This window comes from Solenopsis invicta, chromosome 7 (genome assembly GCF_016802725.1).
Source record: "Solenopsis invicta isolate M01_SB chromosome 7, UNIL_Sinv_3.0, whole genome shotgun sequence".
Classification (NCBI taxonomy): domain Eukaryota; kingdom Metazoa; phylum Arthropoda; class Insecta; order Hymenoptera; family Formicidae; genus Solenopsis; species Solenopsis invicta.
Genome location: NC_052670.1, coordinates 16,310,773 through 16,336,027, shown reverse-complemented (window position 1 = coordinate 16,336,027; position 25,255 = coordinate 16,310,773). Strand labels below are relative to the sequence as shown.

General features: G+C 37.2%; 1 protein-coding gene across 5 annotated transcripts in view; it reads right to left on the bottom strand.

Moving 5' to 3' along the window:
• LOC105199532 (serine/threonine-protein kinase MARK2) overlaps positions 1–25,003 on the bottom strand; it is a 97,560-nt gene extending 72,557 nt beyond the window's left edge. The window contains exons 1-2 of one of the 5 annotated variants that reach the window (XM_039451778.1): positions 24,719–25,003; positions 12,196–13,924 (exon numbers count right to left, since the gene is read on the bottom strand). In XM_039451778.1, the coding sequence (XP_039307712.1) occupies positions 12,196–12,594 (399 nt within the window). In that variant the 5' untranslated portion in view covers positions 12,595–13,924; positions 24,719–25,003. Of the gene's footprint in view, positions 1–12,195; positions 14,625–24,718 lie in introns of those variants that run through there. The other 4 variants (XM_026139077.2, XM_039451780.1, XM_026139076.2 and 1 more) reach the window with 4 other exon arrangements.
• Positions 25,004–25,255: the final 252 nt, after the last annotated feature.

Here is a 25,255-nt window from a genome sequence, read left to right as displayed (position 1 = left end):
CCATCGCGCGAGCCGGCCCGCATCGAAAACCCGTGTGAAATCCATTCGGGTTAGATTTCGGGAGAGACCCGTGCGCGCGCGTTAGCGCATGTGATGCAATGACGGATTTATCGATTGTAAATACAACTCAACCGTTTCGTACGTTACGTCGAGAAGGTCACGCGTGCACCGATTTCAACCTATTTTCGACGATACGAGAGTTCGCTACGCCGAACGCACATACGTAGATCGCTGCACGTGCTGCAAATTATCTCTCGCCTCGGCACGTCGTGGCTGGCCAATGATTTTTCACCGAGCACTCCTCGCTCGCACGGGAACAAATGAAAATTTCTCTACGTTCCAACTCGTTTTCGTACCGTTCTAGCGCTTTCATTCAAGCTATTCGGTTTATCGCGATTTCCTCATTTTTTTTGCAACAATTTCAGCATTTTCCGGCTCTCATGTACCGTGTAGCTCAATGAGAATTCCACGTTTCAACTATTGCTTTTTTCTCTATGTTTCATGTAAAATCGGAGAACACAATTAGACGTGTTCCGCTGTAATAGCACAGTCGTAATGCAAAAATTATGGACATTTCGTCGAATAAGAATCGGTTCATCTTAACATACGAAAATGTGATAAAAAAAAACTCATTTAGAACTGTGATCCATGAGATGAGAATTTTTTTCAAAATTCAATTTTTATCTCTATAGAAATACATGAATAACGAAAAGCATTCTTATTATATATAAGCAAAACTGTATCTAAGAGAACTATAAATCTCATCGTAATGTATTCGTTTAACTTTAACAGTGAAAGTGCTAATCTTTCGCATGAGACGAGGTTACAAAGGATTTAATAAGAAAAAACGTGTTGTCATAACTGATATATAAGTGCGCTATAAATCATGTGTTAAATTAAAATGTTGCAAAGCTTCCTTTAAACAAGCGTCTCGTTATCGGTTAGCACACGTATACGAGTATGTACGATAAATAGAATGCATTTCTCTCGTCTCACGTGTTTCGAGACAATAAAACGATAATCATTCAGCAATAAATTTCAAGGAAGTACAAAAACCTAAATTTTTTAGTATCAACTGTAACTTTGTTTTCTTGTGCAGCATTTATTATTCTACAAAATTTCGAGGTAACTGTCTTGATTTTGTAATTAATTTCTCTCTTTAATTAATATTTTTGAAAATTAAAATAGAGTTATTACCTTGAAATATTCAAAATATTAAAAAAGCAAATTATATTGGAAAGACTGTTAGTTGGTGTCAATCCGATGTTGTTGTAAGAGATATTACAACATATCGTTAAATACATGACGTAAATATTCCATTAATAAGAACCCAATATATTCCATATTTATCATTGCTTTGATATGTGAATTAGTCTTTTAAAATAATCTTCCTGCGCAGAACAATCGAACTCTTCTGCTATCTGTCATATAACGATGCCTTTCAGTTAAAAACTCTGGTATTTGCACTCGTGATATTTATGGAGCATTTTCCACGTGACGCCTATAACAACCAAGATAATATTGCCATCAAATCGTTACGGCTACAGGAAATTTTTTTTTTTGAATCGCTGACATCGCGGCGTATCCATTCATCATCATTCCATCTTCAGAAAAGTCGGCTGAATCAAATGCCACTTAATTTTGTAAAAACTTCATAATTCGGCTTCTTTTATCTTTGTATATGTATATACTCGCTATATTTTTTTTTACTCTGTGGTATTATTGATGTCGTTCGTGAGACAAAGCTATTCTTGGCGTTCGCGAGTTATTTTTTGCGGATATTTTTCGTGACGCTAAGATAAAATAAATAAATTGATCAGATAGGTGCTTGAGCAATAAGTTGATTATGAAAACGTGAGAGTAAGTACGCACATTGTATTAAAATTACAAAATCACGCTAATTAAATTTCTGTTAAACAAGCAGCAAATTCATACTTACGCATGGACGATTAACTTTATCGCCGAGTTTACGAAATAGTTTACAGCAAAAATCTTATCTTTCATTATGCATTTGATACGGTAAATGTGTTTGCGCATTACCAATATACACGTGAAATATTTAGAAATCGTTATCGACATTTACTATAATTTGAAAATAACTTTTAATTACGTTAATTTTTTATTATTTTCATCGTGTCACCTGTGGAGTTGATTGGGCAATCTTTAAATTAAGCACAGTAAAATTTGCATTAGTACAATCAATGTTGTAGACACACATAATCGCAAATAAAGAGATTAAAACTTAGTTTTGTACAATGAAGAGGAAAGCTTCATGTGAATTCGTTTACAAGATTTATTATTTCATAAACTAACAAATTAAGTATTTTGTTTATCATCACAAATGCGGATGAATTCATATTACGTAATGTGTATCTTATCTTAGCAAAGTCATCATTGTCGTACAACCAGACGCGGTCAACACATTTCTCGAAACTTGGAATCCGTTCTGATGCAATAAGAAATGTATGTTATGATATAAAATTTCGATCGATTAATCATTTACTTGCATATCACGCGCACAAGTGCGTAAACATTAACGGGCGTGGTATTTTCCACTACATGGCGGATAATGTAGAGGAAAGTCATCAATACTGACATGCCACTTTGTTTTCGAATAATAATTTTCAAACAAAAGCTAAAAATAAAACTTTATAAACACGAATATAAACCAGAAAGCGTCTTCTTTTAGATCGCATGGTAGGTATGGTGTTGTAATACCGTTTCGTATTTTTAGTAACGCTTTCGTAACATAATGCAAAAAGAACATCTTTGAGATACAGGATTCCAAAACTGGAACAATAGACAGAATTCACAGACACAGTACCACAGAGAGAGAGCGAGTAGTTAATTAAAATGAATTGACAAACCAAGTAATAAAATATATTTTTATCTATTAAACAATGAAGTTTATAAAATTAAAATGCTAAAATTGGACCCTCCTACTTTATACGCTTTTTGACGTATCTTATACGTGGATCTGCCGTAAACTAACACACTTCTCCGTGAAAGAGATAACTACGAAATCAATTACAATGTTGACAGATATTTCACGAACTTTTTTCACATTTTCTTTAATATTTTAAGATAAAAATAATACTGCAAGAATATATATATATATAAACGTGTATCTTGTTGTAAGCTTAAAATTAAAGTCTATTAAAAGCCTTTCAACTCATATATTCAGTTTGTCTGTGCTAGAGTTCAAGTTTTTTGTTCTGTTAAAAGGTTATTTTGCTATGCTTTCAAAAATTTATAAGTTCTAAGCGGTATATTTTGGCGAAAAAAAATCGCACGTTAACAAACAAAAATTAATTTTAAAGAAAAAGGATAGTACTATATGAGGCCATCGGTTGAAATATTGGAAATAATTTGCTTTCAATATTTTTTTTTTAATTTGAGGTGATAGATAATTTCTGCGGTCAGATTTATCTTCAGCGTACAAAATTACGATGAAAATTACTTATAATTTTTTAACAAACTTTAACATTCTCAATTTCACAGGCCTGTAATCTGAATATTCGCAATTCCAGGATTTATGACATAAACCTGTTTATATACCTAATCCTACAATTACGTTTTCTTATCTTTATTGTCAATTAATTTTTATAACTTCGCAAAAATAATTTTGATCGACATGAAATAATGCAAACGCAGAGAGATCGCACTGGAAAATGAAAAGTCGTCAAAAGTCTGTTTCAGCGAACTTTAGCATCAAATATCTGCGATTACACAAATTCGCGCTTCGTAGTTTTTGTAACCAAAGAATTACAATTATTAACAATATTACAAATATTATTTGCAATATTGAAAAGTTTTTCCACCAAAACTTTTCGTTAAGAACACGTGAAAGACTGGCGGTGAATGACGATTCAGTAGAAATTAATATTCATAGCGTATTTTCGTATTGTCGCGTGCTCACTAAAGTCTAATCTCTCGAGCAAATAAAGATTTCAAGTATGAATGTCATATCTAAATTACACTGCGTTATCCGTAAAAAAGAATTTTGGGCTTTTTCCAGCTTTGTGACTGACACGGATGCCGACTAACTTGACGAAAGAGTGTAAAAGTTTGTCACATGATGTATAAAGTCAATACATACACCCACGATCGATACACGCAGGTTATTTTTACGATGACTGCTTCATTTATTGGATCGATAATGCATACACACAGACGCATACAGACACATACCGCATCTTCGATGACTGACATTATTATTAGAGGTCTTAGGGAATACGATCTAAATATAGTTCGCGACGTTCAAATTTGTACTCCGCATTTTTGTAGAACGGAAGCAGCGAGCCGTTCGCCTGAAATTAAATTTCAGCGCGAACTTAAAATCAAACAATAGATAACGATACTACAAATATGGAGGAAACATTTCATCTTTTGCCATTGCTGGCTAGATACGAACGTTCTCCCACTAGATATTACCAATTTGAAACAATTACCTTCATTGCCGCGAGATCATTGTTACATTTTTATTTAACAACTGAATATTTTAAATAATTCGCAACGTATTTGCACGCGCGGTATGCGCTGGGGGAGCTTGAATTGTTTGATGGGCGGCCTTGATAAAACTCCCAATGCTCATACGAATCCGACCCAGGCGTACTGACGTACGATGTCTCAACTATCACGGAAGTGAATCGTTTGAAGTATACTCTCTGACTCGTTGTCGGCAACCGTTGATTTTGCACGATGCAACGTGCGAGTATTCGCGTTCGCGCGAGAATTTTGGCACAACAAAGTGCACGTTTTTCTCTTTCCTAACATGTGAAAACAATTGCGAATTGATTGTTTCGTAATCTATTATTATCCGATCAGCTTATCTTGGTCTTGCGTTAGCCATTGCCGCTTGCAAAGGTGGTAAGCAAGTTTGTCATCAAACGACATCAGTGATGTATTCAACACCTTAAAAAACCCAATTAAAAGATTCTGCAAAAACCCACCCAATAAAATCATACTTTTTATTTTTTAGAGAATTTGAAAAATTGTTCAATATGATTTAATTTTACCGAGGGGAAATTCACAGCCGGCATTGGTGTACAAAATTTCGGCAGTGGACTGCCGAAAAAAGTAAGCAGTGACCTATAATATTGACGGCATTGTCGTCAGTGGTTGGGGAGTGGTGAGCTCACTTCAGAGTCGGTTTTTCGATCATGGGGTTGAGCACAAAAATTTTTGAATACTTCGGGAAAGCTTTAGAATTCTTGTGCAGGCATTGGCGTATGATAATGGGCACGCGGTAGTGTTCATAATTGCATGGCATTGCCTTAATTTTAATATAGGATTGACGGCATTGTAGGCATTGACTAACAATAAGCATTGTCGGCAGTGTACAAAAATGTCGGCAGTGTTTTACAGCAATGCCAAAAATCGGCATTGGTGTACAAAATTTTGGGTTGTGAATTCCCCCTCGAATTTTACTTAATTTTTATCTCTTTTTGAATATCAATTTTAGTAAAAAAAAAAGTACTTTTTTTTAGTAAATTTAATTAATCTACTACATGTAACAAATACTTTTAATATATAATACTCAATACATAAATCATTTTTTCTCGAAAAATAAAATTGATCGATTTGGCATGGAATGTCCCTTAAATATGTACGTCAATTATACTAATTAATAAATTAATGTAAATCGTGAAATTAAATCAAATTAAAATCATAATGAATTATCAATTAAATAGCGAATTTTGTTAAACATTAGTGGATTATCAAAAATAAAAATGCATAAAATCCGAAGAAACTCAATAAGACCCACTAGGCTGATTTTTTCTTTTAAATTCAATTAAAAAAAAAAAACGCTTGTATATATGTGCATATATGTATATAATTCGTTATGACGGTATACATGTCAAGAAATATCCTAGTAACCACGTTTTTAACTCATGTTTTTAACATTTTACACATTTGTGTAATGTTTTTGCATTATACTTTAAAAAAGTGAATATACTGTATGGTACAAGCTACAGTCATCCTTTGTTATCGCTTTATGAATAAATCGCCATGCAAATTTAATGGCCGAAGCCGAGAAGCGTATCCCTGATTCCCATAATAAAGAGATGACTTGCAGCTTCGCCAGAATCTTTCAAACTTGTTGCAAAAGCCGTTTTCTTATTCATAGGTCTTCAAATGCCTGCGTAACAAATTCTCGGCGAGAGCCAATCGATTTCGGCGGAGCTTGTTTTCACACTCGAACGTCGATAAATTATCGCGGGTAACGTGCGAAGGCAAAAATAACGAGTAGTTAAAAATATCAAAAGTGCCCGAAGCGCGCTTGTTTGCAAATACGCCGAGCTCCTTTACGCATACAGCAGAGATATCTCGTACGTATGAACTCGGATACAATTAGGATAATATTGATTCTTTCACCTGTCAGCGTAAAAATATTTCGCGGACGATTCTAATAAAGGCGGCATCGCAATGCTACCGTACGTTCACGATCTAACGGAAAACAACAGGACGACCCGTTTCGTCGCCGCGATGAAACTTTATTTCCATCTTTTCAGAAACGGACGCGGGAGCGGCGCGTTGAATGTGCAACATGCGAGTCACGTCTCCCTCGATACTGCTCGAAATGAAAGGAAAACACGAGTTGGCTGCCTGATAGCGAGCACTTCGTATTTTCTGCATTCTGAAAATAGCGGGGTTTCGACGCGTCACGTACAGGAAGTCGAGCACAGGGTCTCGGCGCCGCGTTAACTCGCACCGGTTTAACTCGCGCGGGATTACAATGGATAAGTATGGGGTGTCTAAACAACGCGACAGAGATAGGGGGGAAAAAGTCGTTTCTGAAGCGAAATCGGAGAACAAAATACTCCGAATGTAAATGCCAAAAAATGATGGGCCAGTCCTTTTCTTGCAGAAACAAGAAACTGATAATAGAATCGATTAAATTTCAAAAGCTAAGAATGCGTCGTAAGAGGAAACGGCACTGGCTAGCGAAAATTTAATAATTTTTTGTATCATAAGAACGTATTACATTTCATCTTTTACTAGTTGTAAGACACTAAATTTTTTTTAAATATACAAGTTGCAATGCAACGCCAATTATATCGATTACTTAAACATGATGATTAAGGAATTTCGTTGTAACACTTTCTGTCATCGTAATTTTGACAAAAATTTTATCAATTCTTTACTCCAAAACAGTAATATCGTTATAGGTATTTCATAAATCATTAAATAAAGTGTATCAAGTTTCTTTCGTTTCCACCAGATTGCAGCACGTACAATCGGGAGCATTAATACCGTCAGGTGTGTTCGTATTAACAAGGAGACCTTAAAAAAAACAATTTACCTTACTAAAACAGAATACTTGAGCGATATTAATAATTATAAAAAAATATTTTTCTAATGTAATATAGAGAAATTTGATTTCTGAGTAGGTATCCCATAACATTAATGTCCGTGCATGCAACTGTCAGAATTATAATAAATGATAAAGAATAATCACCAATACTACAGGCATTTTTGTTTTTACATATTTCTTAAACAAAAGCTAAATAAAACTTCAAAAACATGAACACATATCTTCTATCAGATAACACAGCAGTTTTTGTAACAACGTTTAGTATTTTGTAATAATAGTTTTCGTAACATAATCCAAAAATAGTTTGAGAAATTGGGTCAAAACTGGCACAGTAGGCAGTAATGGCAGAATTCAGACACTCCTTCCCGTAGAAAAGGAGTCAACTAATAAAATAAATTAATATATTAATAATAAAGTATATTTTTACGTATTAAACAACAAAATGTATAAAAGAATTGAATCTAGCACCTTGTTAGTGCACATAGATCTGTCGCTTCTGACATTATTTTTCTTATCTCAAAGTATTATAAAGACAATGTGAAAAAATTTATTAAACATCTGTTAGCATTGTAGTTGAATATTTCGTAATCCTTGTCTATTCTCACGGAGAGGTGTACCGGTTTTACGCTGCACAGCGATTTTATGTTTCAAACCGCACTAAAAATAAAAGAGAAAAATATAAACAGAAGTTTTAGGAAGCTACAAGCGTGATCCAATCTTAAAATATTTAATTTAAAATAATGTAATATTATCAATAACATATCCACTAGTGTTTATAATTGCAAATGGGTAAACAGCAGTATTTGATTAGTAAACGGTAACAAATGTAAATGGATGTCATAAAAAATATTTTACAAATTTATAAAGAATGTCCAACGCTTTCATGTGCGGATAATGAGAAATTGCACGTAATAGAATCTCAAAATCCTCGATACACTTACAAAATATATGTAAATTTCAACCTGATCTTTCCGAATGACACATAGGGGGGTACTCGAAGGTTCACGGAGAAAGCAAGAATAAAATTATAGCAGCCAGAAATTGTGGAAGTAAGAAATTGTAGTACTGTAGGTATAATCGCCGTAACGAGATAAGAATTTCTAAGGCAGATAATCAAACATTGTTAGCTCTTCAGTTATTTTTTGCTTTGCATAATAATTACTTGGTAAGTTACTGAATAACTCTCAAACTATTATTTTAATTATCTCTACCTGTATCGTTATTCTGTACGTCCAATGTTTCAAGAAAGAAAATGATCACTATAAGCCCTTTTTCTCTTGTACGCAGCAAAATTAATAAAATTATTAAAGTTATTACTAAGACACTTTATCCTAATGTGCCTAAATGACAAGGTTTAAAAACTTCGTTGAGCGATTGAAATTCTCGTTTTAAAAGATACAGATAATTCATTTAAGTTTGGCATGCTGAAGAAAAAATTTCTAGTGAAACACACACACTGAAAGAATAAAAAATGGAGGTCTGCGAATTTCCTAGTAACCACTATGGACCGCATTAAGAAAATTCGAACCTTGACTGACGCTTGTCTCGACAAAGCTAGTCAGGTGCAAACTGCAGTCCCCTCGCCTTCGCAACCACGCCAATGTGGGCTCGTGCACCTGTGCAGGCTGCGAAGGTGCGTTGCAGCTTGCGTGCGTGATATTGGTATACTGGTTACATATACAAGCAGCAACAGTGAAAGGAAACCAGCAGCGAAAACGCGCCGTTACGCGGTTGACAGGCGCGCGGCTCGGTTCGATTACTTCTCGCAGGTTTTCCTCCGTTCGTCCGTCGCGAAGGCGGAGAGACTTGCAGCTTTCGTAATATTGGAAAGTACTCGGCACATTGTCCCTTGAGACTGAGATACGATAATAATAACGCGAGGTTTCCGGTGTACTCGCCACAGCTTCAATGCCCTGCAACGATCCACGGAGAGAATGCAGCTCTCCAGGCGAAAGGAAGAACATTTTGTGTTCAAGAATGATATTACTTCGAATATTAAAATTTATGTTGTAATATAAAAATGCGACGTATTTAATAAACTATTTCAATGCAGATTATAGAAGAAATTATTTTTCTTGTTATGTGCGATTTGCTTAGTAAATCTTCACGTGTAAATTTCTTAAATTAAAATTAAACCTTTCTTAATTGTCATTATTGCCCGAATTATTCTCAAGCTTTAATTGTTATCGATTTACTCAATATCATTGTATATAGGATATTATTACGAATTAAATATTCGGCGATCAAGTAAGCCCGTTTCGTAAATGTTTTTATAAAACAAACTGTACAATGAACAGCTAGACAGCTGTACTCTTCTCTCGCTAGAAATGCTATACAAAACGAACAACTTCGAAGAAATTCTGACCATTACCTCTTAACGCATACGTATTCGAGAAAAAGATGTGATAAATTATACAAGATAAATTGATTAAGACTTAAATAAACATCGATTGATTGCCGGAAAAAAGCGCTAGAAAATGATAAACAACGAAAAATAAAAAACTAGATAATAAAATAATCACACATTAAAAAAACATGAGAAAAACATCAGCTTGACAAAAAAGTCACGGTCGTTTTGACTTTTATTATGTAAATGAAAGTTTTTGCTTTATATGAAAAATTTATATGCCTTTCATTTACATATAGCCTTGGCCAAAATTTATAAGCACGTACACTGTCTTCATTTAGCTGAAAATTTTTTATCTGTATTATTTCAAATTGATTACTGGCGTATATCATACATAAATTCAAAGGGTTCTTAAAATAAAAGATAATTCGTATTTCAATTTCTGTTTAAATCTTTCCAATTAAAAGTATATAAAAAATATTAAGTGTCTTATAATTTTGGTTAAGACTGTAGGAAGAATGACGTACATGATTTGTTTTGCCAACCTAATAATAAATTTATTTTTTCATTATATTAAATAATGCTTTAACGTAATCAACTTTTTAAAAAATATTTCATAAATTCATAAATTCACAATTTCATGGCTTCAAATTCATTATTATTTTACAAAATAAAATATTTACGTTACGTAATTGTTTTTCACACTTTCGCAGATTAATGCAATTAATTAATTAGTAACACCACTCAACTCTCGAATTTAAAATGTTGGATAAAATTATGTGGCAGTTTTTAAGAAATAAATCCGCAAGTTAACGATTATAAACCTACGAAATTATTATTCTTCGAACCCCAAGTTTCCGAGAGAGCTTTGATGATTTCACTCTCAAGATTGATGTGTGATCATATATCATACGTTTAATACGTTTCTACGAAATGGATTCAGATTTTTCATCACGTTTCCTCGTTTATACACGATATTAAAATTAGCTGAAATTTCGAATGTTGCTAGGCATCAAAATCCGAAAGAAAAATGGTGTCCTTCCTCGCTTAATTGTGTCATTCATATTTTTAATCCTAATTATTATTCACTTATTATTGTTTATAATACGTCGCTTAAAGAGAAACATTTTTCCTACATATACTGGTTATTGCGATAAATATCATAGCATTCTTCGGTAATCGGATTGGTAAGATGCCCGCACGAAACGTAGGAAAATCCAGATTCGAAATCCAGCTGAGATGATTTTCGTAATAAATTCTTTACAGTGTTTTGTTAGCATCAAACTATTATTAAATTGCTTGTTGATGTAATTCGTGATATTACGTATTTAATCGGTTTGGCACAAATTGGAAATTGTAAAAATTCACATAAATATTACAATATTAGGCACCAAGACCCGTCTCGGCCGAAAAATGGCACTCTTCTTCGCTTAATTGTAAAATTTATTGCAATGTAAATAAAGAAAAAATAAAAGTAATCAACGAAAATTTGTTGAGCTACAAAAGTTTATAAAGTACGACCATCAAGTGATTAATGAGACAAAATTGATATCATTTCGTAAATTTGTTTGTAATAATTAAGTACAAATCTATATGCTCTCGCAAAAAAAAAAAAAACAAAAAGCTTCACTAGCCGGCATTGGTGTACAAAATTTCGGCAGTGGACTGCCGAAAAAAGTAAGCAGTGACCTATAATATTGACGGCATTGTCGTCAGTGGTTGGGGAGTGGTGAGCTCACTTCAGAGTCGATCATGGGGTTGAGCACAAAAATTTTTGAATACTTCGGGAAAGCTTTAGAATTCTTGTGCAGGCATTGGCGTATGATAATGGGCACGCGGTAGTGTTCATAATTGCATGGCATTGCCTTAATTTTAATATAGGATTGACGGCATTGTAGGCATTGACTAACAATAAGCATTGTCGGCAGTGTACAAAAATGTCGGCAGTGTTTTACAGCAATGCCAAAAATCGGCATTGGTGTACAAAATTTTGGGTTGTGAATTCCCCCTCGGCTCTCGCAAAAAAAAAAAAACAAAAAGCTTCACTTTCTGAAGCATTATCAATCATTCTTCTTTTTTAATTATCAATCTCAATGCTCAATCAAACTTGACACCAACCCTGTGCATTTCAATTCTCCGCGCACCTGTCGCAAATAAACGACCGATATCATCGCCACTTTTATCCAGCTTCTTCACTCGTGCGAGGACTGATTTTTTTTTTTTGTTCGTCATTATCCACAGATGACAAACTGGTTCCAGTAGTTTCAGCGGATCGTACGCATTTCAATCTTCGCAAAAAATTACGACAAAAAGTATACCTATATATTCGCCAGTACGCTAACTGTTACGATTGAAGTGTCCTAAATAAATTTTTTAATAAATCATTATTATTGTTCAGCAGCTATAGCTGCGTCCCCACGTTGCTACAACCCGACGCAGTCAATTACGACGATTACGGCCACTCCGGGGAAAAACGCTCGCGGCATAGAAAGGCTCGGTCGTTCGCAATAGTGATCTCTTGTTTTCTTACCTGGAGTCTTACGCGCGCCCTGGCGTAGCGTTCCGAGCGTTTAACGTTGGCGTTCGACGACGGAGGAGGTACGTCGTACTCGTTCCTGGCTACGCGCGTAGACGGCGGAACGATGGGATGGCCGTTCGCGACGGCGGAGGTCATTGTCGAGACGTTCGTCGAGGGCGCGTCTCGGTGGCTCTTGGTACGTCGCAACAGTCGACGCACCGTGTTCTTCACCGTCGCGGCGATGTGCGTCCCACCGCCACCGCCGCCGCGATCGCCACCACCGCGATCACCCTCGTGGTGACGATGGTGATGATGCTGACTCATCGTCTTGTTGTAGTCCACCACCTTCCTGACTCGCGTCGACGCGGGCACGGGTGCCACCTTGTGGCCACCCGTTTCCATCACGTACATCGTATCCACGTGCGGAGCAATCCTGCCGGATTTCTTGCCGTGCGGCCGCCGAATGGACGATGGTGACGAAGACCGGGGGAGAGCGTTGCCTTCTGTCGCGAAATGGAATGCTCCGCCGCGAGCGGGCTTCACCGTTCGATACTGTGCACTAGAATGCCGATTCCCAGATGCGATTCGATGATAAAGAACACGCGACCTTCCTTCCGCGGGAAGAAATTTCTCTTTTCTATATATGTAAAACGATATCCCGAGGAACGGATACTACTTGGCGATTATTAAAGAAATTGCGCACTTATAGACAGTTCTGCTAGACCTTCGTTCACTTCTTCGCGATTTCAATATCGGAGAACGTTCGCTCTGGAAATATTTGTATTCTTTGTTTTTCGCTCTTGAAAGGAATATTTCTTCCCCCTCTTCTCTCTCTCTCTCTCTCTCTCTCTCTCTCTCTTCCTCGCAATCTCGAGCCTAATGCTGCAACACTTGCCGCGTAATATACCCTTTGACGACGGCTCCGTTTTGCTCTCGCGGTAACCGTTCTGTTGTTCTTCGGCTACCGCTACGCGTAACGCGATTTCGGAACGCCTTCGCGGAAAGCCAAGATCGTACCGTGAATCACGGTGCGCGCGTTCCGATCGCAAAAGTTTTAGGTATCTTTGTTACCCGCAGTGAGAGAAAGTCGGTTCGATCTTTTCGTTCCTTTCACGATACTCCTCGCGGTTTTCTGCTTCTCCCCCTTACTACGTAACACTTACTACGAGATCTCGATAGCCTCTCGTTTCCCAACGGACGGGGACGCGGCCGTCCGAGCGCAGCTGCGGACCGTCCGGCAATTTTACGAGCTCCACGCGCTCGAGCCGCTTCTGCGAAGCGCGCAAAATCCGCGCGTTCGAAAGGAGAAAGCGGTGCAGTTCGTTTCTAACATGTCACGTTTACCGAGCAATTATCAATTGAAATTAATTCAGGTACGTTCGATCTCCTCTTCCCGGCTTGGAAAGAAGATTCTCAGCGTCACTCTTCCTCGTCGAGAATGCGTCCTTTTAAATTTCCCGTGAACCGGTCGTTCAACTCGTTCGCCGCTCGGCGGTCCGGAGTTTCCCCAAACGTTAGGCCAAACTTTCGAGCAATTTAGCCGTGGTATGGCGGAACAAAGTTGCCGCTTGGCAAATTGCGACCTTGCGGACTGTAGCGGTTGCGCGCGGTTACATCGACACTTTCGGAGAATCAGTTTACAATTCACAGCTGCGATCGCCCCCAACTATTTCCCTCGCGTGCCGGGCCTTTCGTCGAATTACAATGAAACGGCCTCTCTCGACCTTCGCACCTTCGCTATCTGCGGAAATGAGTCCATGAGGAATTTGACAAATTTCCGAGCTCCCATGCCACTCGGGCGATTGCGATTCGACATTCGCGACACCTTGGGCAAATCGACCTTCGTCTCGAAAACGTCGTAACGCAAACGGGAGGGAGGGACGGGAGAGCTATCTCGATTGATGATAACGCGGTTACAATGGCACGACGATGGCGGCACGACGACGAGACGTTACGCGGCTTCAATCGCGACGCGGGACGAGACGGTGATTAATTAGGTTTGCGCGCGGCGCTTTTCCATTGGCGTTGGCTTCATCAACAAACGTCACGCGCGCCGCTCGTTTGCACGAATTCGGACCCGACGACGGATTCTACATGAGCGTTGTGTTGCTCGCAGGTGCTGCTGCCGAGGTTGACGTCCCCGGCAGGTGGAAAACGCGAATCTTTTATCGTGATCCGCAAATATTTAAACAGCTTATCGCGAACGTCACATGCAATTTAAATTAGAGGCAATTAGGAAGTTTCTGAAAGCAAAATCAAAATTTCATTCATCTTAGGGGAGCAGATTGTTAGAAATTACATGCTGATGGAAGTAGATCTCTCGCGATGATCGCGCTGACGAAAAAATTATATGAACGAAACGCAGTGTTTGTCTATTTATACTTATTTATTGGTGTTAATTTTTTTTAGATATTTATTTTCCCTCTGTATATATTTTGCATTATTATAAAATAATTTAAGATAGAAAAAGTTTATTTCTTCTTCCGAGGCTACTCACTGGTTATCTAAAAATAATATTTCTTACTTTAGATATTTAAAAAATAAATTTGTTGATATACTGAATTAAAAAGATATGAGCATTCCAACAGCTGTGTGTTTGCAAATTGCTATTCAAAAGCATCTCGTTGTCAAAGGAAATTGAAAGATATTCTGATCTGCACAGTATTTTGCATTGTAGGGAACCTAAGTGCAAAGGCACCTGGATACGGCTCGTTTATCGATCCCGTTCCTTAATGCTGAGACCTTAAAATTTCCCGCGTAGAGAATGGATGAGATACATCACGGTACAAATAAATTAGTCAGGGGTCATTGCACTCGACGAACCTTTCCGGAAAGTTACGACGAGAGAGTCCATTATCGAAATTGTCTGCATTTCCAAATCAATTCAAACAAAGCAGTCATCTTTTCAAGCCGTGAACTCTTAATTCGTCTCAAACTGAAATCCAGTCGCGAATGACGCACGCGTCGTTAAATCATATTTTTATTGGCGTAATATAATATAATGTTTCTATGGCTTTCCGTTAGTGTTGCGCTTTGATAACTCAAAATTATGTAGACAAAAATAAGACAAATCACATGTAAATATATTAAGACAAAGACGATTTAATTTTAATTTATCTGGATGAAAGATAAAATTACATATAGTTTATCTAGATAATTTGTAAATAATATCGTTATTGAGTAAAATCATTATAATTTACGCTATGAAGACAATATGTTTATATTTTTATCTCTAAATTTTTATTTCCTAAAAATAAAAGTTCTTCAAATAATTTAATCTGACAAAAATATTTCCCTTTGGATTTGAATTAATACGCAAATAAAAGTCAAAGTTAAAATAGAAAGAATATATAATGACTGACATAATTGCTTGTAAGTTTTCAAATTTAAATTTTTTGCGCGATTTTTATATTTATATACTACTACTATTGATCTTTGCGATCTGATCTGCGTTGCGATATGTACTACTAGTACTAAAAATCTATATTTCAAGTTACTACAGATTGTCAGTATCGGCAGTGAATTTCGGAACGCAACTCACTTTGAAAAATTCTCCTATTGGAATAAATAATTTGGAGGTTGTGGCTAAAGACAATTTAATATACTTCATTCTCGCTTTTGTTTAAATTATCGTAGATAATTTGAAAAAGAGAACACAATTCTTCAATCTAAAATAAAAATGAAGAACGTACCTTGTAATAATGTAGATAAAAATAAAGCTATTTATTTACAAAATTACCTAGATAATTTCATTTAAATAACAACAAACACTGTGCCACGTAAATGTATTTTCGCACAAGTTTCTCGGAGTTTAAGTCAAAACGTCAGACGCTACGAAACGCTATATTAAATCCATTCACCAGACACTCTGACAAAAGAAAGATGATTGGAAATGCGAAATGATGTCATTTGACGAGATAAAAATCGATGACGTTACGTTGCCGCGGGATCGACGTAATGCAACAAACGCGGTGAGAGGATCCGTTAAAGTCGGAGCGAGCGCTACTTCTACAATCGGAATAATTAACACTTTATGCACTTTACTCCGTCCGTGGGCGCGATAACGCGTGTTATACTTGTGAAACATGCGAAGGGAAATTCTTCAAACACACGGACCGAATCCAAAACCTACTTTCAACACACGCCCTAATTAAAATTTCAAAACGGTTATTTGGTGAAAACCATTTTACTTACGAACGTGGAAAGCGTTATAGAATTAGTGCAAGTCACATAATTTTGATCGTTAAATTTAATCGCACGTCGTTACAAGTAATCGCGTGAAAAATGCGCGTTAAATTAAAGTCGTCAAGATGATTATCGTAAAAGAGAATGCCGACGGAAATGCATATTCCGCATAAAATTATCGAGAAAATTACGCTCTTTAAATTTGCCGGAATTAATGTCACTCATAAAAATTTATTTAACTCCTCTCAATACATATTCCGCGGCGTATATATTGACGATGGGACATTTCCGCGGAATGTTAAGTAAAGCATTGTAAATGATTTTAATCAGACGCGTAAAACGCAAGTAATGCAGTAGACACGACGTGATCTCATTATTATTTCCGGCACGCCCGTGAATGTTCGAAGGTTACGCACTCGCGCTATCTGTTCGTAATACCGGCTAGATGCAGAATGAACTACGTACGGTGCTGTACAACGTAGATATTACGGTCATCGAAGTGATTTAACGGTCTATCGTGGTAATATCGCTGTTACGCTAACTCGTGCCGAAGCGAACTGAATTTTCTGGCGGACGCTCACCCGAGAAATTGCGAGAGAATATCGCGCGGGACTAATATTCATGGATTCGCTCTGTTCGCAATATCATTAAAACGTTCGGGCAATCATCGATCCAGTTCGCCGCGGTGGTTCTTCTATCAGACATTAGAGCATCTAATCGAATATTATGTAACCTCGCGTGATCTGCGGATAGCTGTTCCGCGAAAGAGAAAGAGAGAAAGAAAATTGCTCTTCAATAACGTCGGTTCACTCGGGGCCATTCAATGGCCATTACATCAAAGAAAAAATAAAAGAGAAGAGGCGCCCGCATCTCTTAAAATACAATTCAATTAAACTAATCACCTGCGATCAATCGCGATCGAGCGCGAAACGATATTCTTAATGCGAAAGCTTGCAAGGTCAAGGTGCAATATATACATCGAAAACTTTCCTAAAGCTTTGCTATAAAGCTACATCGCTTCGACCTGCGCTCGGAAAAAAACGGTTGCGACAAATTGTTGAAATGCTTAAATTCAGACAAAACTTATACACATACGTTACGTATATGTAAAATGTTACATGCATACGAAATTTAATATTGGCGCGTTTAAAATAACAGGACACCCTATCCATCGATAGCGGAGATAGGATAGAATTACAACGGATATCCGGCCGTGTCATGAATAACGAACGGCGGGCTTCTCTTTCGGGCGCAGTCGTAAGAGGTCGACATTCCTAAGCGCGCAGCATGAATCACCCATCATGATGGAAAGACATGACAAAACCAATAATTTCCATGTAAACACGGACGAGGGACCGGCTTCTCTCTGGGAGACATTCGATTCGGAAATGGCAAGTGCAACACGCGATTTATAGTTTCGTAATCGCGATTTGTTACGCTGTTAATCAATAAATTCACTCTCCGTGGTTTAATATTTTTTTTTCGCTGCTTTTCTTGCTCAACCAGTCACTGGTGCCAGGTCACGGATACCGTTTTTGAAAGGTTTTTTGCGCGAATTCTAAAAAATCTGAAAAAATTTTATTCTACCAACAGACCAAAATACGATTTCATAATTATTTTTTATTATATCTCTCATTCGGCATTGATTTTTACGTAATAAATATTAGAGAGTGTAGCTTAATGTTTCAGGTACCTATTACTACAACGTTTAAATCTCACCAATAACAAAATTATTACAAGCCTTTTTGCAGAATACTGCAAGAAAATACTTGTCAACTAACTAGTCATCTAAATCGTATCGCCTTTGAAAGGATCAAATTTATCTTTAATTATTTAATAAAATAATTAAAAATATAAGGAATCATGAACTACTATTTATTTTATTAATAATTTATTAAATAGATCAAATATTTAATAAACGATAATAATGAAAAGATAAAGACGTCGAAATAAAACTGGCTTAAATATATATATTTTTTTGGAATTGTTACATTTTTAAACAAACAACATGTAATTAAATCAGGACTCTCAAAATTTAAACAATAAAAAATTGAAAATAAGGCTACTGAGAGTTGGCGCGGGTATAGATGGGCAATCACAATTATGAATATTATTATAAATATGTATGACTCAATCGTTTCTTACTTTGTAGACTGATGACGGCTAGACATTTTTCAAGATTCCATTATCAATACGCTGATTGTGAAGATGACTCCAAAGTGAGTCAAAACGTTCGCTTTTGTCATTTAAAATAAATAAATATTTATAATAATATTAATAATTGTGATTACGCATCTACACCCGCGCTGGCTTTATTTTCAATTTTTTATTATCACATTTTTATTCATATCAATAATTAGTTTTACTATTAGATATCATTTATCAGTCTTATATTAACATTATTTATTGTGATAAAATTTGAGGCAGTATGATTTAGGAAACGTGATAGATTAAAAAAAAATTAATGTAATCTTTATAATAATGCAATTAATATAAAATATTCTACAACAAACCTTTTAGGAAAGTATAAAAATTAAATATAAAACTGTATGATTACATTATTAGCAGTTACACAAATTAATCAAAAATTAACATTAGGTGTGTCTGACTTTTTAAAGCGTTGCTAGCACGCACAAAACAAGATCCCATTAAACTTTTGCCCATATTACTTATTTCTCATTTATTTCATACATTTGTCACTTCAATATGCCAAGTAAACTGCCAAGTAAAATATTGATAAACTCTCCTCTACGTGATATGAATGTTTAAAAACAAACGGATTAAAAACAAAACGGGACTGATAGTTTATCGACGTCGTTTTAAGTTTATTTAAAAATTTCATATCACCTTGAGCCTCGGGATCGCGGATTAATGAAATAGTATGCAGATTCAATGAGAAAGTTGCAACGAGCGACGTACAGCGAATCGAAAATTCCACTTGCTTATATGTGCCTGACGCGACGACGCTCAAGGGGAAGGAAGGCGATTTCTCGCCAGTGAGAAGAAATTACAACGCGTCCTCGTGGATGCGTCCAGGCGACGACGACGTCGCAAAGGACGGCCGGCGTCGACGCGTGTGTGCGTATTGCGCATGCGTGTGAGCGGGTCTCCTTGAGCTCGGTAGTGCATATCTCCGTTGTACGATGCACTCTCTTTCGCTGCCTACGCCGAGCACGGCCTGGCAGGGCGAGGCGAAGGCAAATTCCACGATATTGTTTTTTTTTTTCCCCTTTTTCGCACGAAGGGCGGAAGAATTCGCATTTGCGAGCCATCGAGCCGGCGGATGAGCCTCGATGATGGGTGGACCGAATGCAGATAATGATGAGAAGAAATGGTTGAGAAAATAACGATTCAGGCCGTGATTTCTTGCGACGCACGTTTTTGCGAACCTCTCGAAACCGCTAATTATAATTTATAAACTCTGTGATTTTCAACTTTCTTATAACAAAGTAAACGTAAGGAAAATATTCCTGGCGAGGTATGTAAAACGTAAAGAAAAATCAGGAAAGTACAAGTAACAAAGAAACAGAGCTTAGACTCGCTATTACTGTTATTAGAAGCTGACTGTTATTTATCATTCTTTCAAAAGTTGCAATGGATCGCGTTCACCGTCACTAGCAGCTGATAGAATTGCATGCTGACGCAATGGGCGTGTTGAGTCGACCGCGAAACATCACATCGTCACCACCCACCGTACAACAGAGTCTTGTGTACTCGTGTAGATTGCTTCGAACATCGATACGAAACACAAGTTGCATTGAGATCGTAGAGTCGATATCTACAGATTGGATCACCACGTGTATACAAATGGAAAAAAAGTAAATAAATAAAAGTGATAAAGTTTTAGGGCGTATCATAATTTGATAAGTTGGTCAAAAGTCTCCGTGTGTGTCACACGTCCACCTTTGCTACGAAAAATTCGTGGCACAAGCTTAATTTGTAATTGATGTGTTCTTGAAGACATTGTCATTTATTTATGTGTTTTTATTCATTTTTCCTGCTTAAATAATCTTGTGTATATTTTTAAACAAATTATGACAATGACTGATACAATTCAAGTAAATGAAGTTTTACAAAAAAACAAAAACAATTCATTTATCACAATTATATAATTATACTGCAATTACTATTTCTTCGCGTCTAATATCTTTTTATTCAATACTCCTCTTTTTTAGCAGCACATTAAACACTGGCGCCAAACTTTCTTCGCGTAGTATGTTTTAATAATATTATTTTAAGATAAGAGATCTCGAACGATAAACGGTACTTGTAACGCACATTTTTCACCGGAAAAATGCGCTCGCAAAGACCTTCGAGACGGGAGTGATCACAAGGAGCGTTTTGTGCGAACATCGGAGAATCACAGTGCCACGACTTCCTAATATTGTTAACATAAACGAGTTAATACTATTCTCGAATGGACACGCGAGGAAACCGGAAAAGTACAGTGATGTACATCGCGTGAACGTTTACAGTACGCGCAAAAAAATAATGCGACTCTCACAACTGCAATTTCAATTAGAAAATACCTTCGAACCAAAAATGAGGTTTTTACGTATTATTATTAATAAATTAGTCATATTGTGTTGTTTAGAGGACTATTATTTTATAATATTAAAACAAAATATAATATTTTAGGTAATTAAATTTTTTCAAGAGAATTAAATTATACACAGAAAAAATTTGTATCATATCAACAATTTATTGTTTCATGTGTAAGCAAAAATAAATAATCTCTCCTTAAAAAAATTTAATATCTTAAACAGATATAATTTGCTTACACGGTGAAACAAAATTTCTTCATGTTAGCACAAATTATGTCTGTTTAAGATTATAAATTTTTTCAAGATTTGATATTTTTGCTCATATGTGAAACAGTAAATTAATTTTTTTTCTTTGTATACGTGCAAAATTATCATTATTTTATATATAAGCAAGAGTATAATTTCTTGCTTATATGAAACAATGATTGGAGAGAATATATTAAAAGTTTTAATTCGATACTGTTTTCTTCTGCGTGCAGTAACTTTAACATAGTTTGTATCACCACGGCAACAATATTTGTGCAACTATTAATTTATAATAATATAATAGACTCTACTGCAAATAAGTTATGATAATTACATATTTCCAGTTTACGCTCAACCAATTAAATATACAACCGGAATAAGCATGATAACAACGGAGCAATGCTGCAGGGCCCTATGAACGAGAACGAGGAATCTCGACTTCGAATCTCAATTGGTTCAACTTTTCTATCATTTTCTACATTTGCATATTATTCAACAATTTTATTAAATAGTTAATATATTTACATAATTCAAATAGTTTATAACTGTTTTTATTATAACTTCGCAATAAACACTTGCAATGCTATTTGTTGGCAAATTTATAGTTGCTGACAGAATTTTGCTCTCCGAGTGTAGCAAACACAACAGTGGTCAGAAGAGAGTCGCATTGTTTGACACATACTGTAGAACGTCGGGGAACCGATGATAACCGATGATTATGTATGAGATACGTCACGATAATGCGTATACATCATAAACAGCGTCGCGCGAAAATAGTGTTTTCCAACTTTCAAGTAATAACCGATAAGTTTGGAAAGCAAGTTTCAATCTTGAGATATAAGTAGTAAATCGCAGTTACGAGTGAAAAATGTGCAGAATAACAATATATTTTTATAGCATAATTATCGCGTACATCGACTATAATAAGATATGGGCGGCTTGCAAAGAAATAGGCTGTACTGATAGGCGATTGAGCGAGTTAATGAAGCTTGGGCCGCATAGAAGCGTCCCAATCGTCGGAGATAGATCGATCGATAGATTTCTTTAGTCACCCACCCAGCAACATCGCGATAACGTTCCGCGCACTCGTTACCCGAATGGACCTGTTGCACCCCCTCGGAGGCGCAAATTAATAAAAGCAGTGCGTGCCACGCGTCTCGGGGGAGTCGGGCGCTGCCGCGCTCTTACCACATTCTGCTGCAAATAGATAAAACTGCGAGTCAGAAGGCCAGCTAGACGTGTGAATCGGCAACAAACCGGTCGCGGTAGAAGAAAGGAATTCGGTTTTTTTGCAACCGCACACCCGCATCGAACGCGTGAATGGTTAGGATACTATCGCAGGAGGCTAGTCGATTGTCTTCGGTAGACGTGCGCGAGAAATCCGATGGACCGATTTACAGAAGTACTTCCAAGTGAGCGGTTGCACGCTCTAGAAATACAAGAAACGAGAAGTTATCTCTTCCCGCAGAAAATGCGGAAACCTCTATATTATGTTACACTTGCGCACAATTCTTGTATCTTTTCCACGCTTCATTTGTTGTAGGTATATATTTAATTTATTTCAGAGATTTTATTAAAATTTTCTCAGATTAATGTAACGTCATTTATTTTCATGTCATTTATTAATCGCTGTGCTATTTCGATATTCACGGTAATATAAAACTGTCAGAAAAACAATATATCAAAAATATATATAAAATAAAGAATTGTACGTTAAATTACCACCAAGTCTTCATCAGCAGTGATAAATGAGTATACATTTTTATTATAACGGTTTCATGACAATGATCCAATAATAAACATTCAGTAAGGTGGGTAGACAATTTATTTCACATATAAATCTATCAAAGGTTGACAAACTATTTATTCAGGTAATAAATAATCTTTTCGGAGCCTCTCGCCGATCCTTCTTCGGTATCGAATTACATATTTTGAAGCAAAAATAACTTAAATAAAATTTATAGTCAAAATAAATAAAAAACAAGTTGTAAAATTAAAGTCAATAAATAGTGACGTTATGGCAGTTAATTTGTTTGTCATTTATTGTTTTTTGTTTAATGTCAATTGGACTTTGGTTCTCAAGACTATTTGCTGATGTTAACTTACTATTTATCAACGTTAACTTTTTAACTAATTTTGTTTAGTTTCGATTATAGATTTTGCGTAAGTTGTTCTTTTGCTTTAGGATATAGTGATTTGTTAGTGAAGGAGAGACCAGTTAGGCTCCGAAACGTTTATTACTTGAATAAATAATTTGTCAACCTTCGACTTATTAAGTAAAATAAATTTTCCATCTATTTTATATCGAATGCTCATTATTTGATCGTTACCATAGACATTATTATTTGACATGTTTTATTATCATGACTATGCCACGTCGATTAATGAATGACTTCTTAAATATATCATATTAATTTGTTGCTGGTCTTACCGTTCCCTACATTGCATTTCCTGCTGTGCATAACACGTTTATCTACGACTTATTTTTTCAGACAACTCATTTAAATTAAATTTTTTTTTTTAATTCGGATCCGGTTACTTGCAGCGCCTTCGACGTTATCAAAATTTATTTTACACGAGTTTTATGTATCTTATACGTTTCTACATTTGATAAGCATACGAGCGAGTCATTAATATTCATATTTATATAACACATTCATCGTACGAACGTCTCAAATCCGGTTTCACCTATGACAGATAATTTGCTGGAGGATAAAATTCCTATTCCTTCTTTTTTTTTTCTTTTTCTTTTCCCAGCTGAAGAAGGAAGTAAATGATTATTCAATGAAGTCGCGCTCCTCGACGAAGAAGACGTTATTCGTCGTCGGTGAGCCCGGAGTATCGTCGAATCTCTTTCGTCGAACCAGCGGCGCGACGATTCCCGTGCGCCATGACAAGCTGCTCGGGCCTGTCTAAGACCGGAGCTTGCCAATTGTCGGGCCAATGTTTACATCGCTGGTATTAATATCAACGGAATAATACGCCGGCGTGTGTTATCCCTCGACGACCGACGACGTCACCCCGGGATACGCGCGTCACGCGCGTAAATTTCCAGGGCGAGAGAGAGATCAACATCGTTTCGCCGCGCGTTGGCTATCGAAAGCGAGATACACCGTGGATTACGGCATACTAAACCCGTACGAGCAACAAACAGCCGTATTATCGGAGCGCGCGAGAGGCGTCGTCGGTCGGACGCGCAGAGGATGAGCAGATGAAACGTCTCACGGTGCACCATCAGCGGACCAACAAATTCCACCGATCCCGTGCGCGTCGCGCGATTGCGGAATCGTCCTTTCACTTTCCGCACGCGGAACAGATGCATCGGCGGATGCTTCCGCTCGCGTCACACATCCCCGCGGTGCCGCCACGCAGTCGGGAACGAAGTACTATACGCGGCGATGAATCGTTATTAGAGAATACGGACGAGTCGTATCCTTGACATTTCGCTCGACCGACACACGTGCGCGTCGTCGATATACCGTAATTATCGCACGCGTTTTCGGTTTCGCTAGTTCGACAGTGATGTATCGGTTATAGGTATACACGCGACGCAAACCCACCGCGAAGAAGAAGAAGAAGAAGAAGAGGAGGAGGAGGAAGAGAGCTTTCCCCGATTTTCCATCCACGCCGATGTCTCTCGTCGCGAGACGTTTACCGTGTCTTTCGATCGAAGCGCGAGAGAAGAAAAAGCCCGACGACGATCGTCCGTGCAAAGCACCAACACACACCGGCAATCGCGCGTCCAACGTGCTACTCGATCGCGAGTCTCGTGCTAACTGAGCGCGTGGAGCGTCGAGCGGGGATACGCGAGCTCTCTTCGTCGCTGGATCTTGCCAGTGAGCGTGATACGCGCTGCTCTCGCCCGCCCGTCCGCCCGCCCGCCTCGTGCGTTGCGCCACATGCATGCGTGCCTGCGTGAGTGCACGCGTGCAGGTGTACGTGCACACACACACACACATACGCACGCACGCGCGCGCGCGATCGGCAGCCTCCTCGATCGGGCTTCAATGAGATCGCGAATCGTTTACGTATGAAATTGACAGAGGGTAATTGCCGATACAAAACTTCTCAACCCCTCCCTTTCTCGAATACTAAAC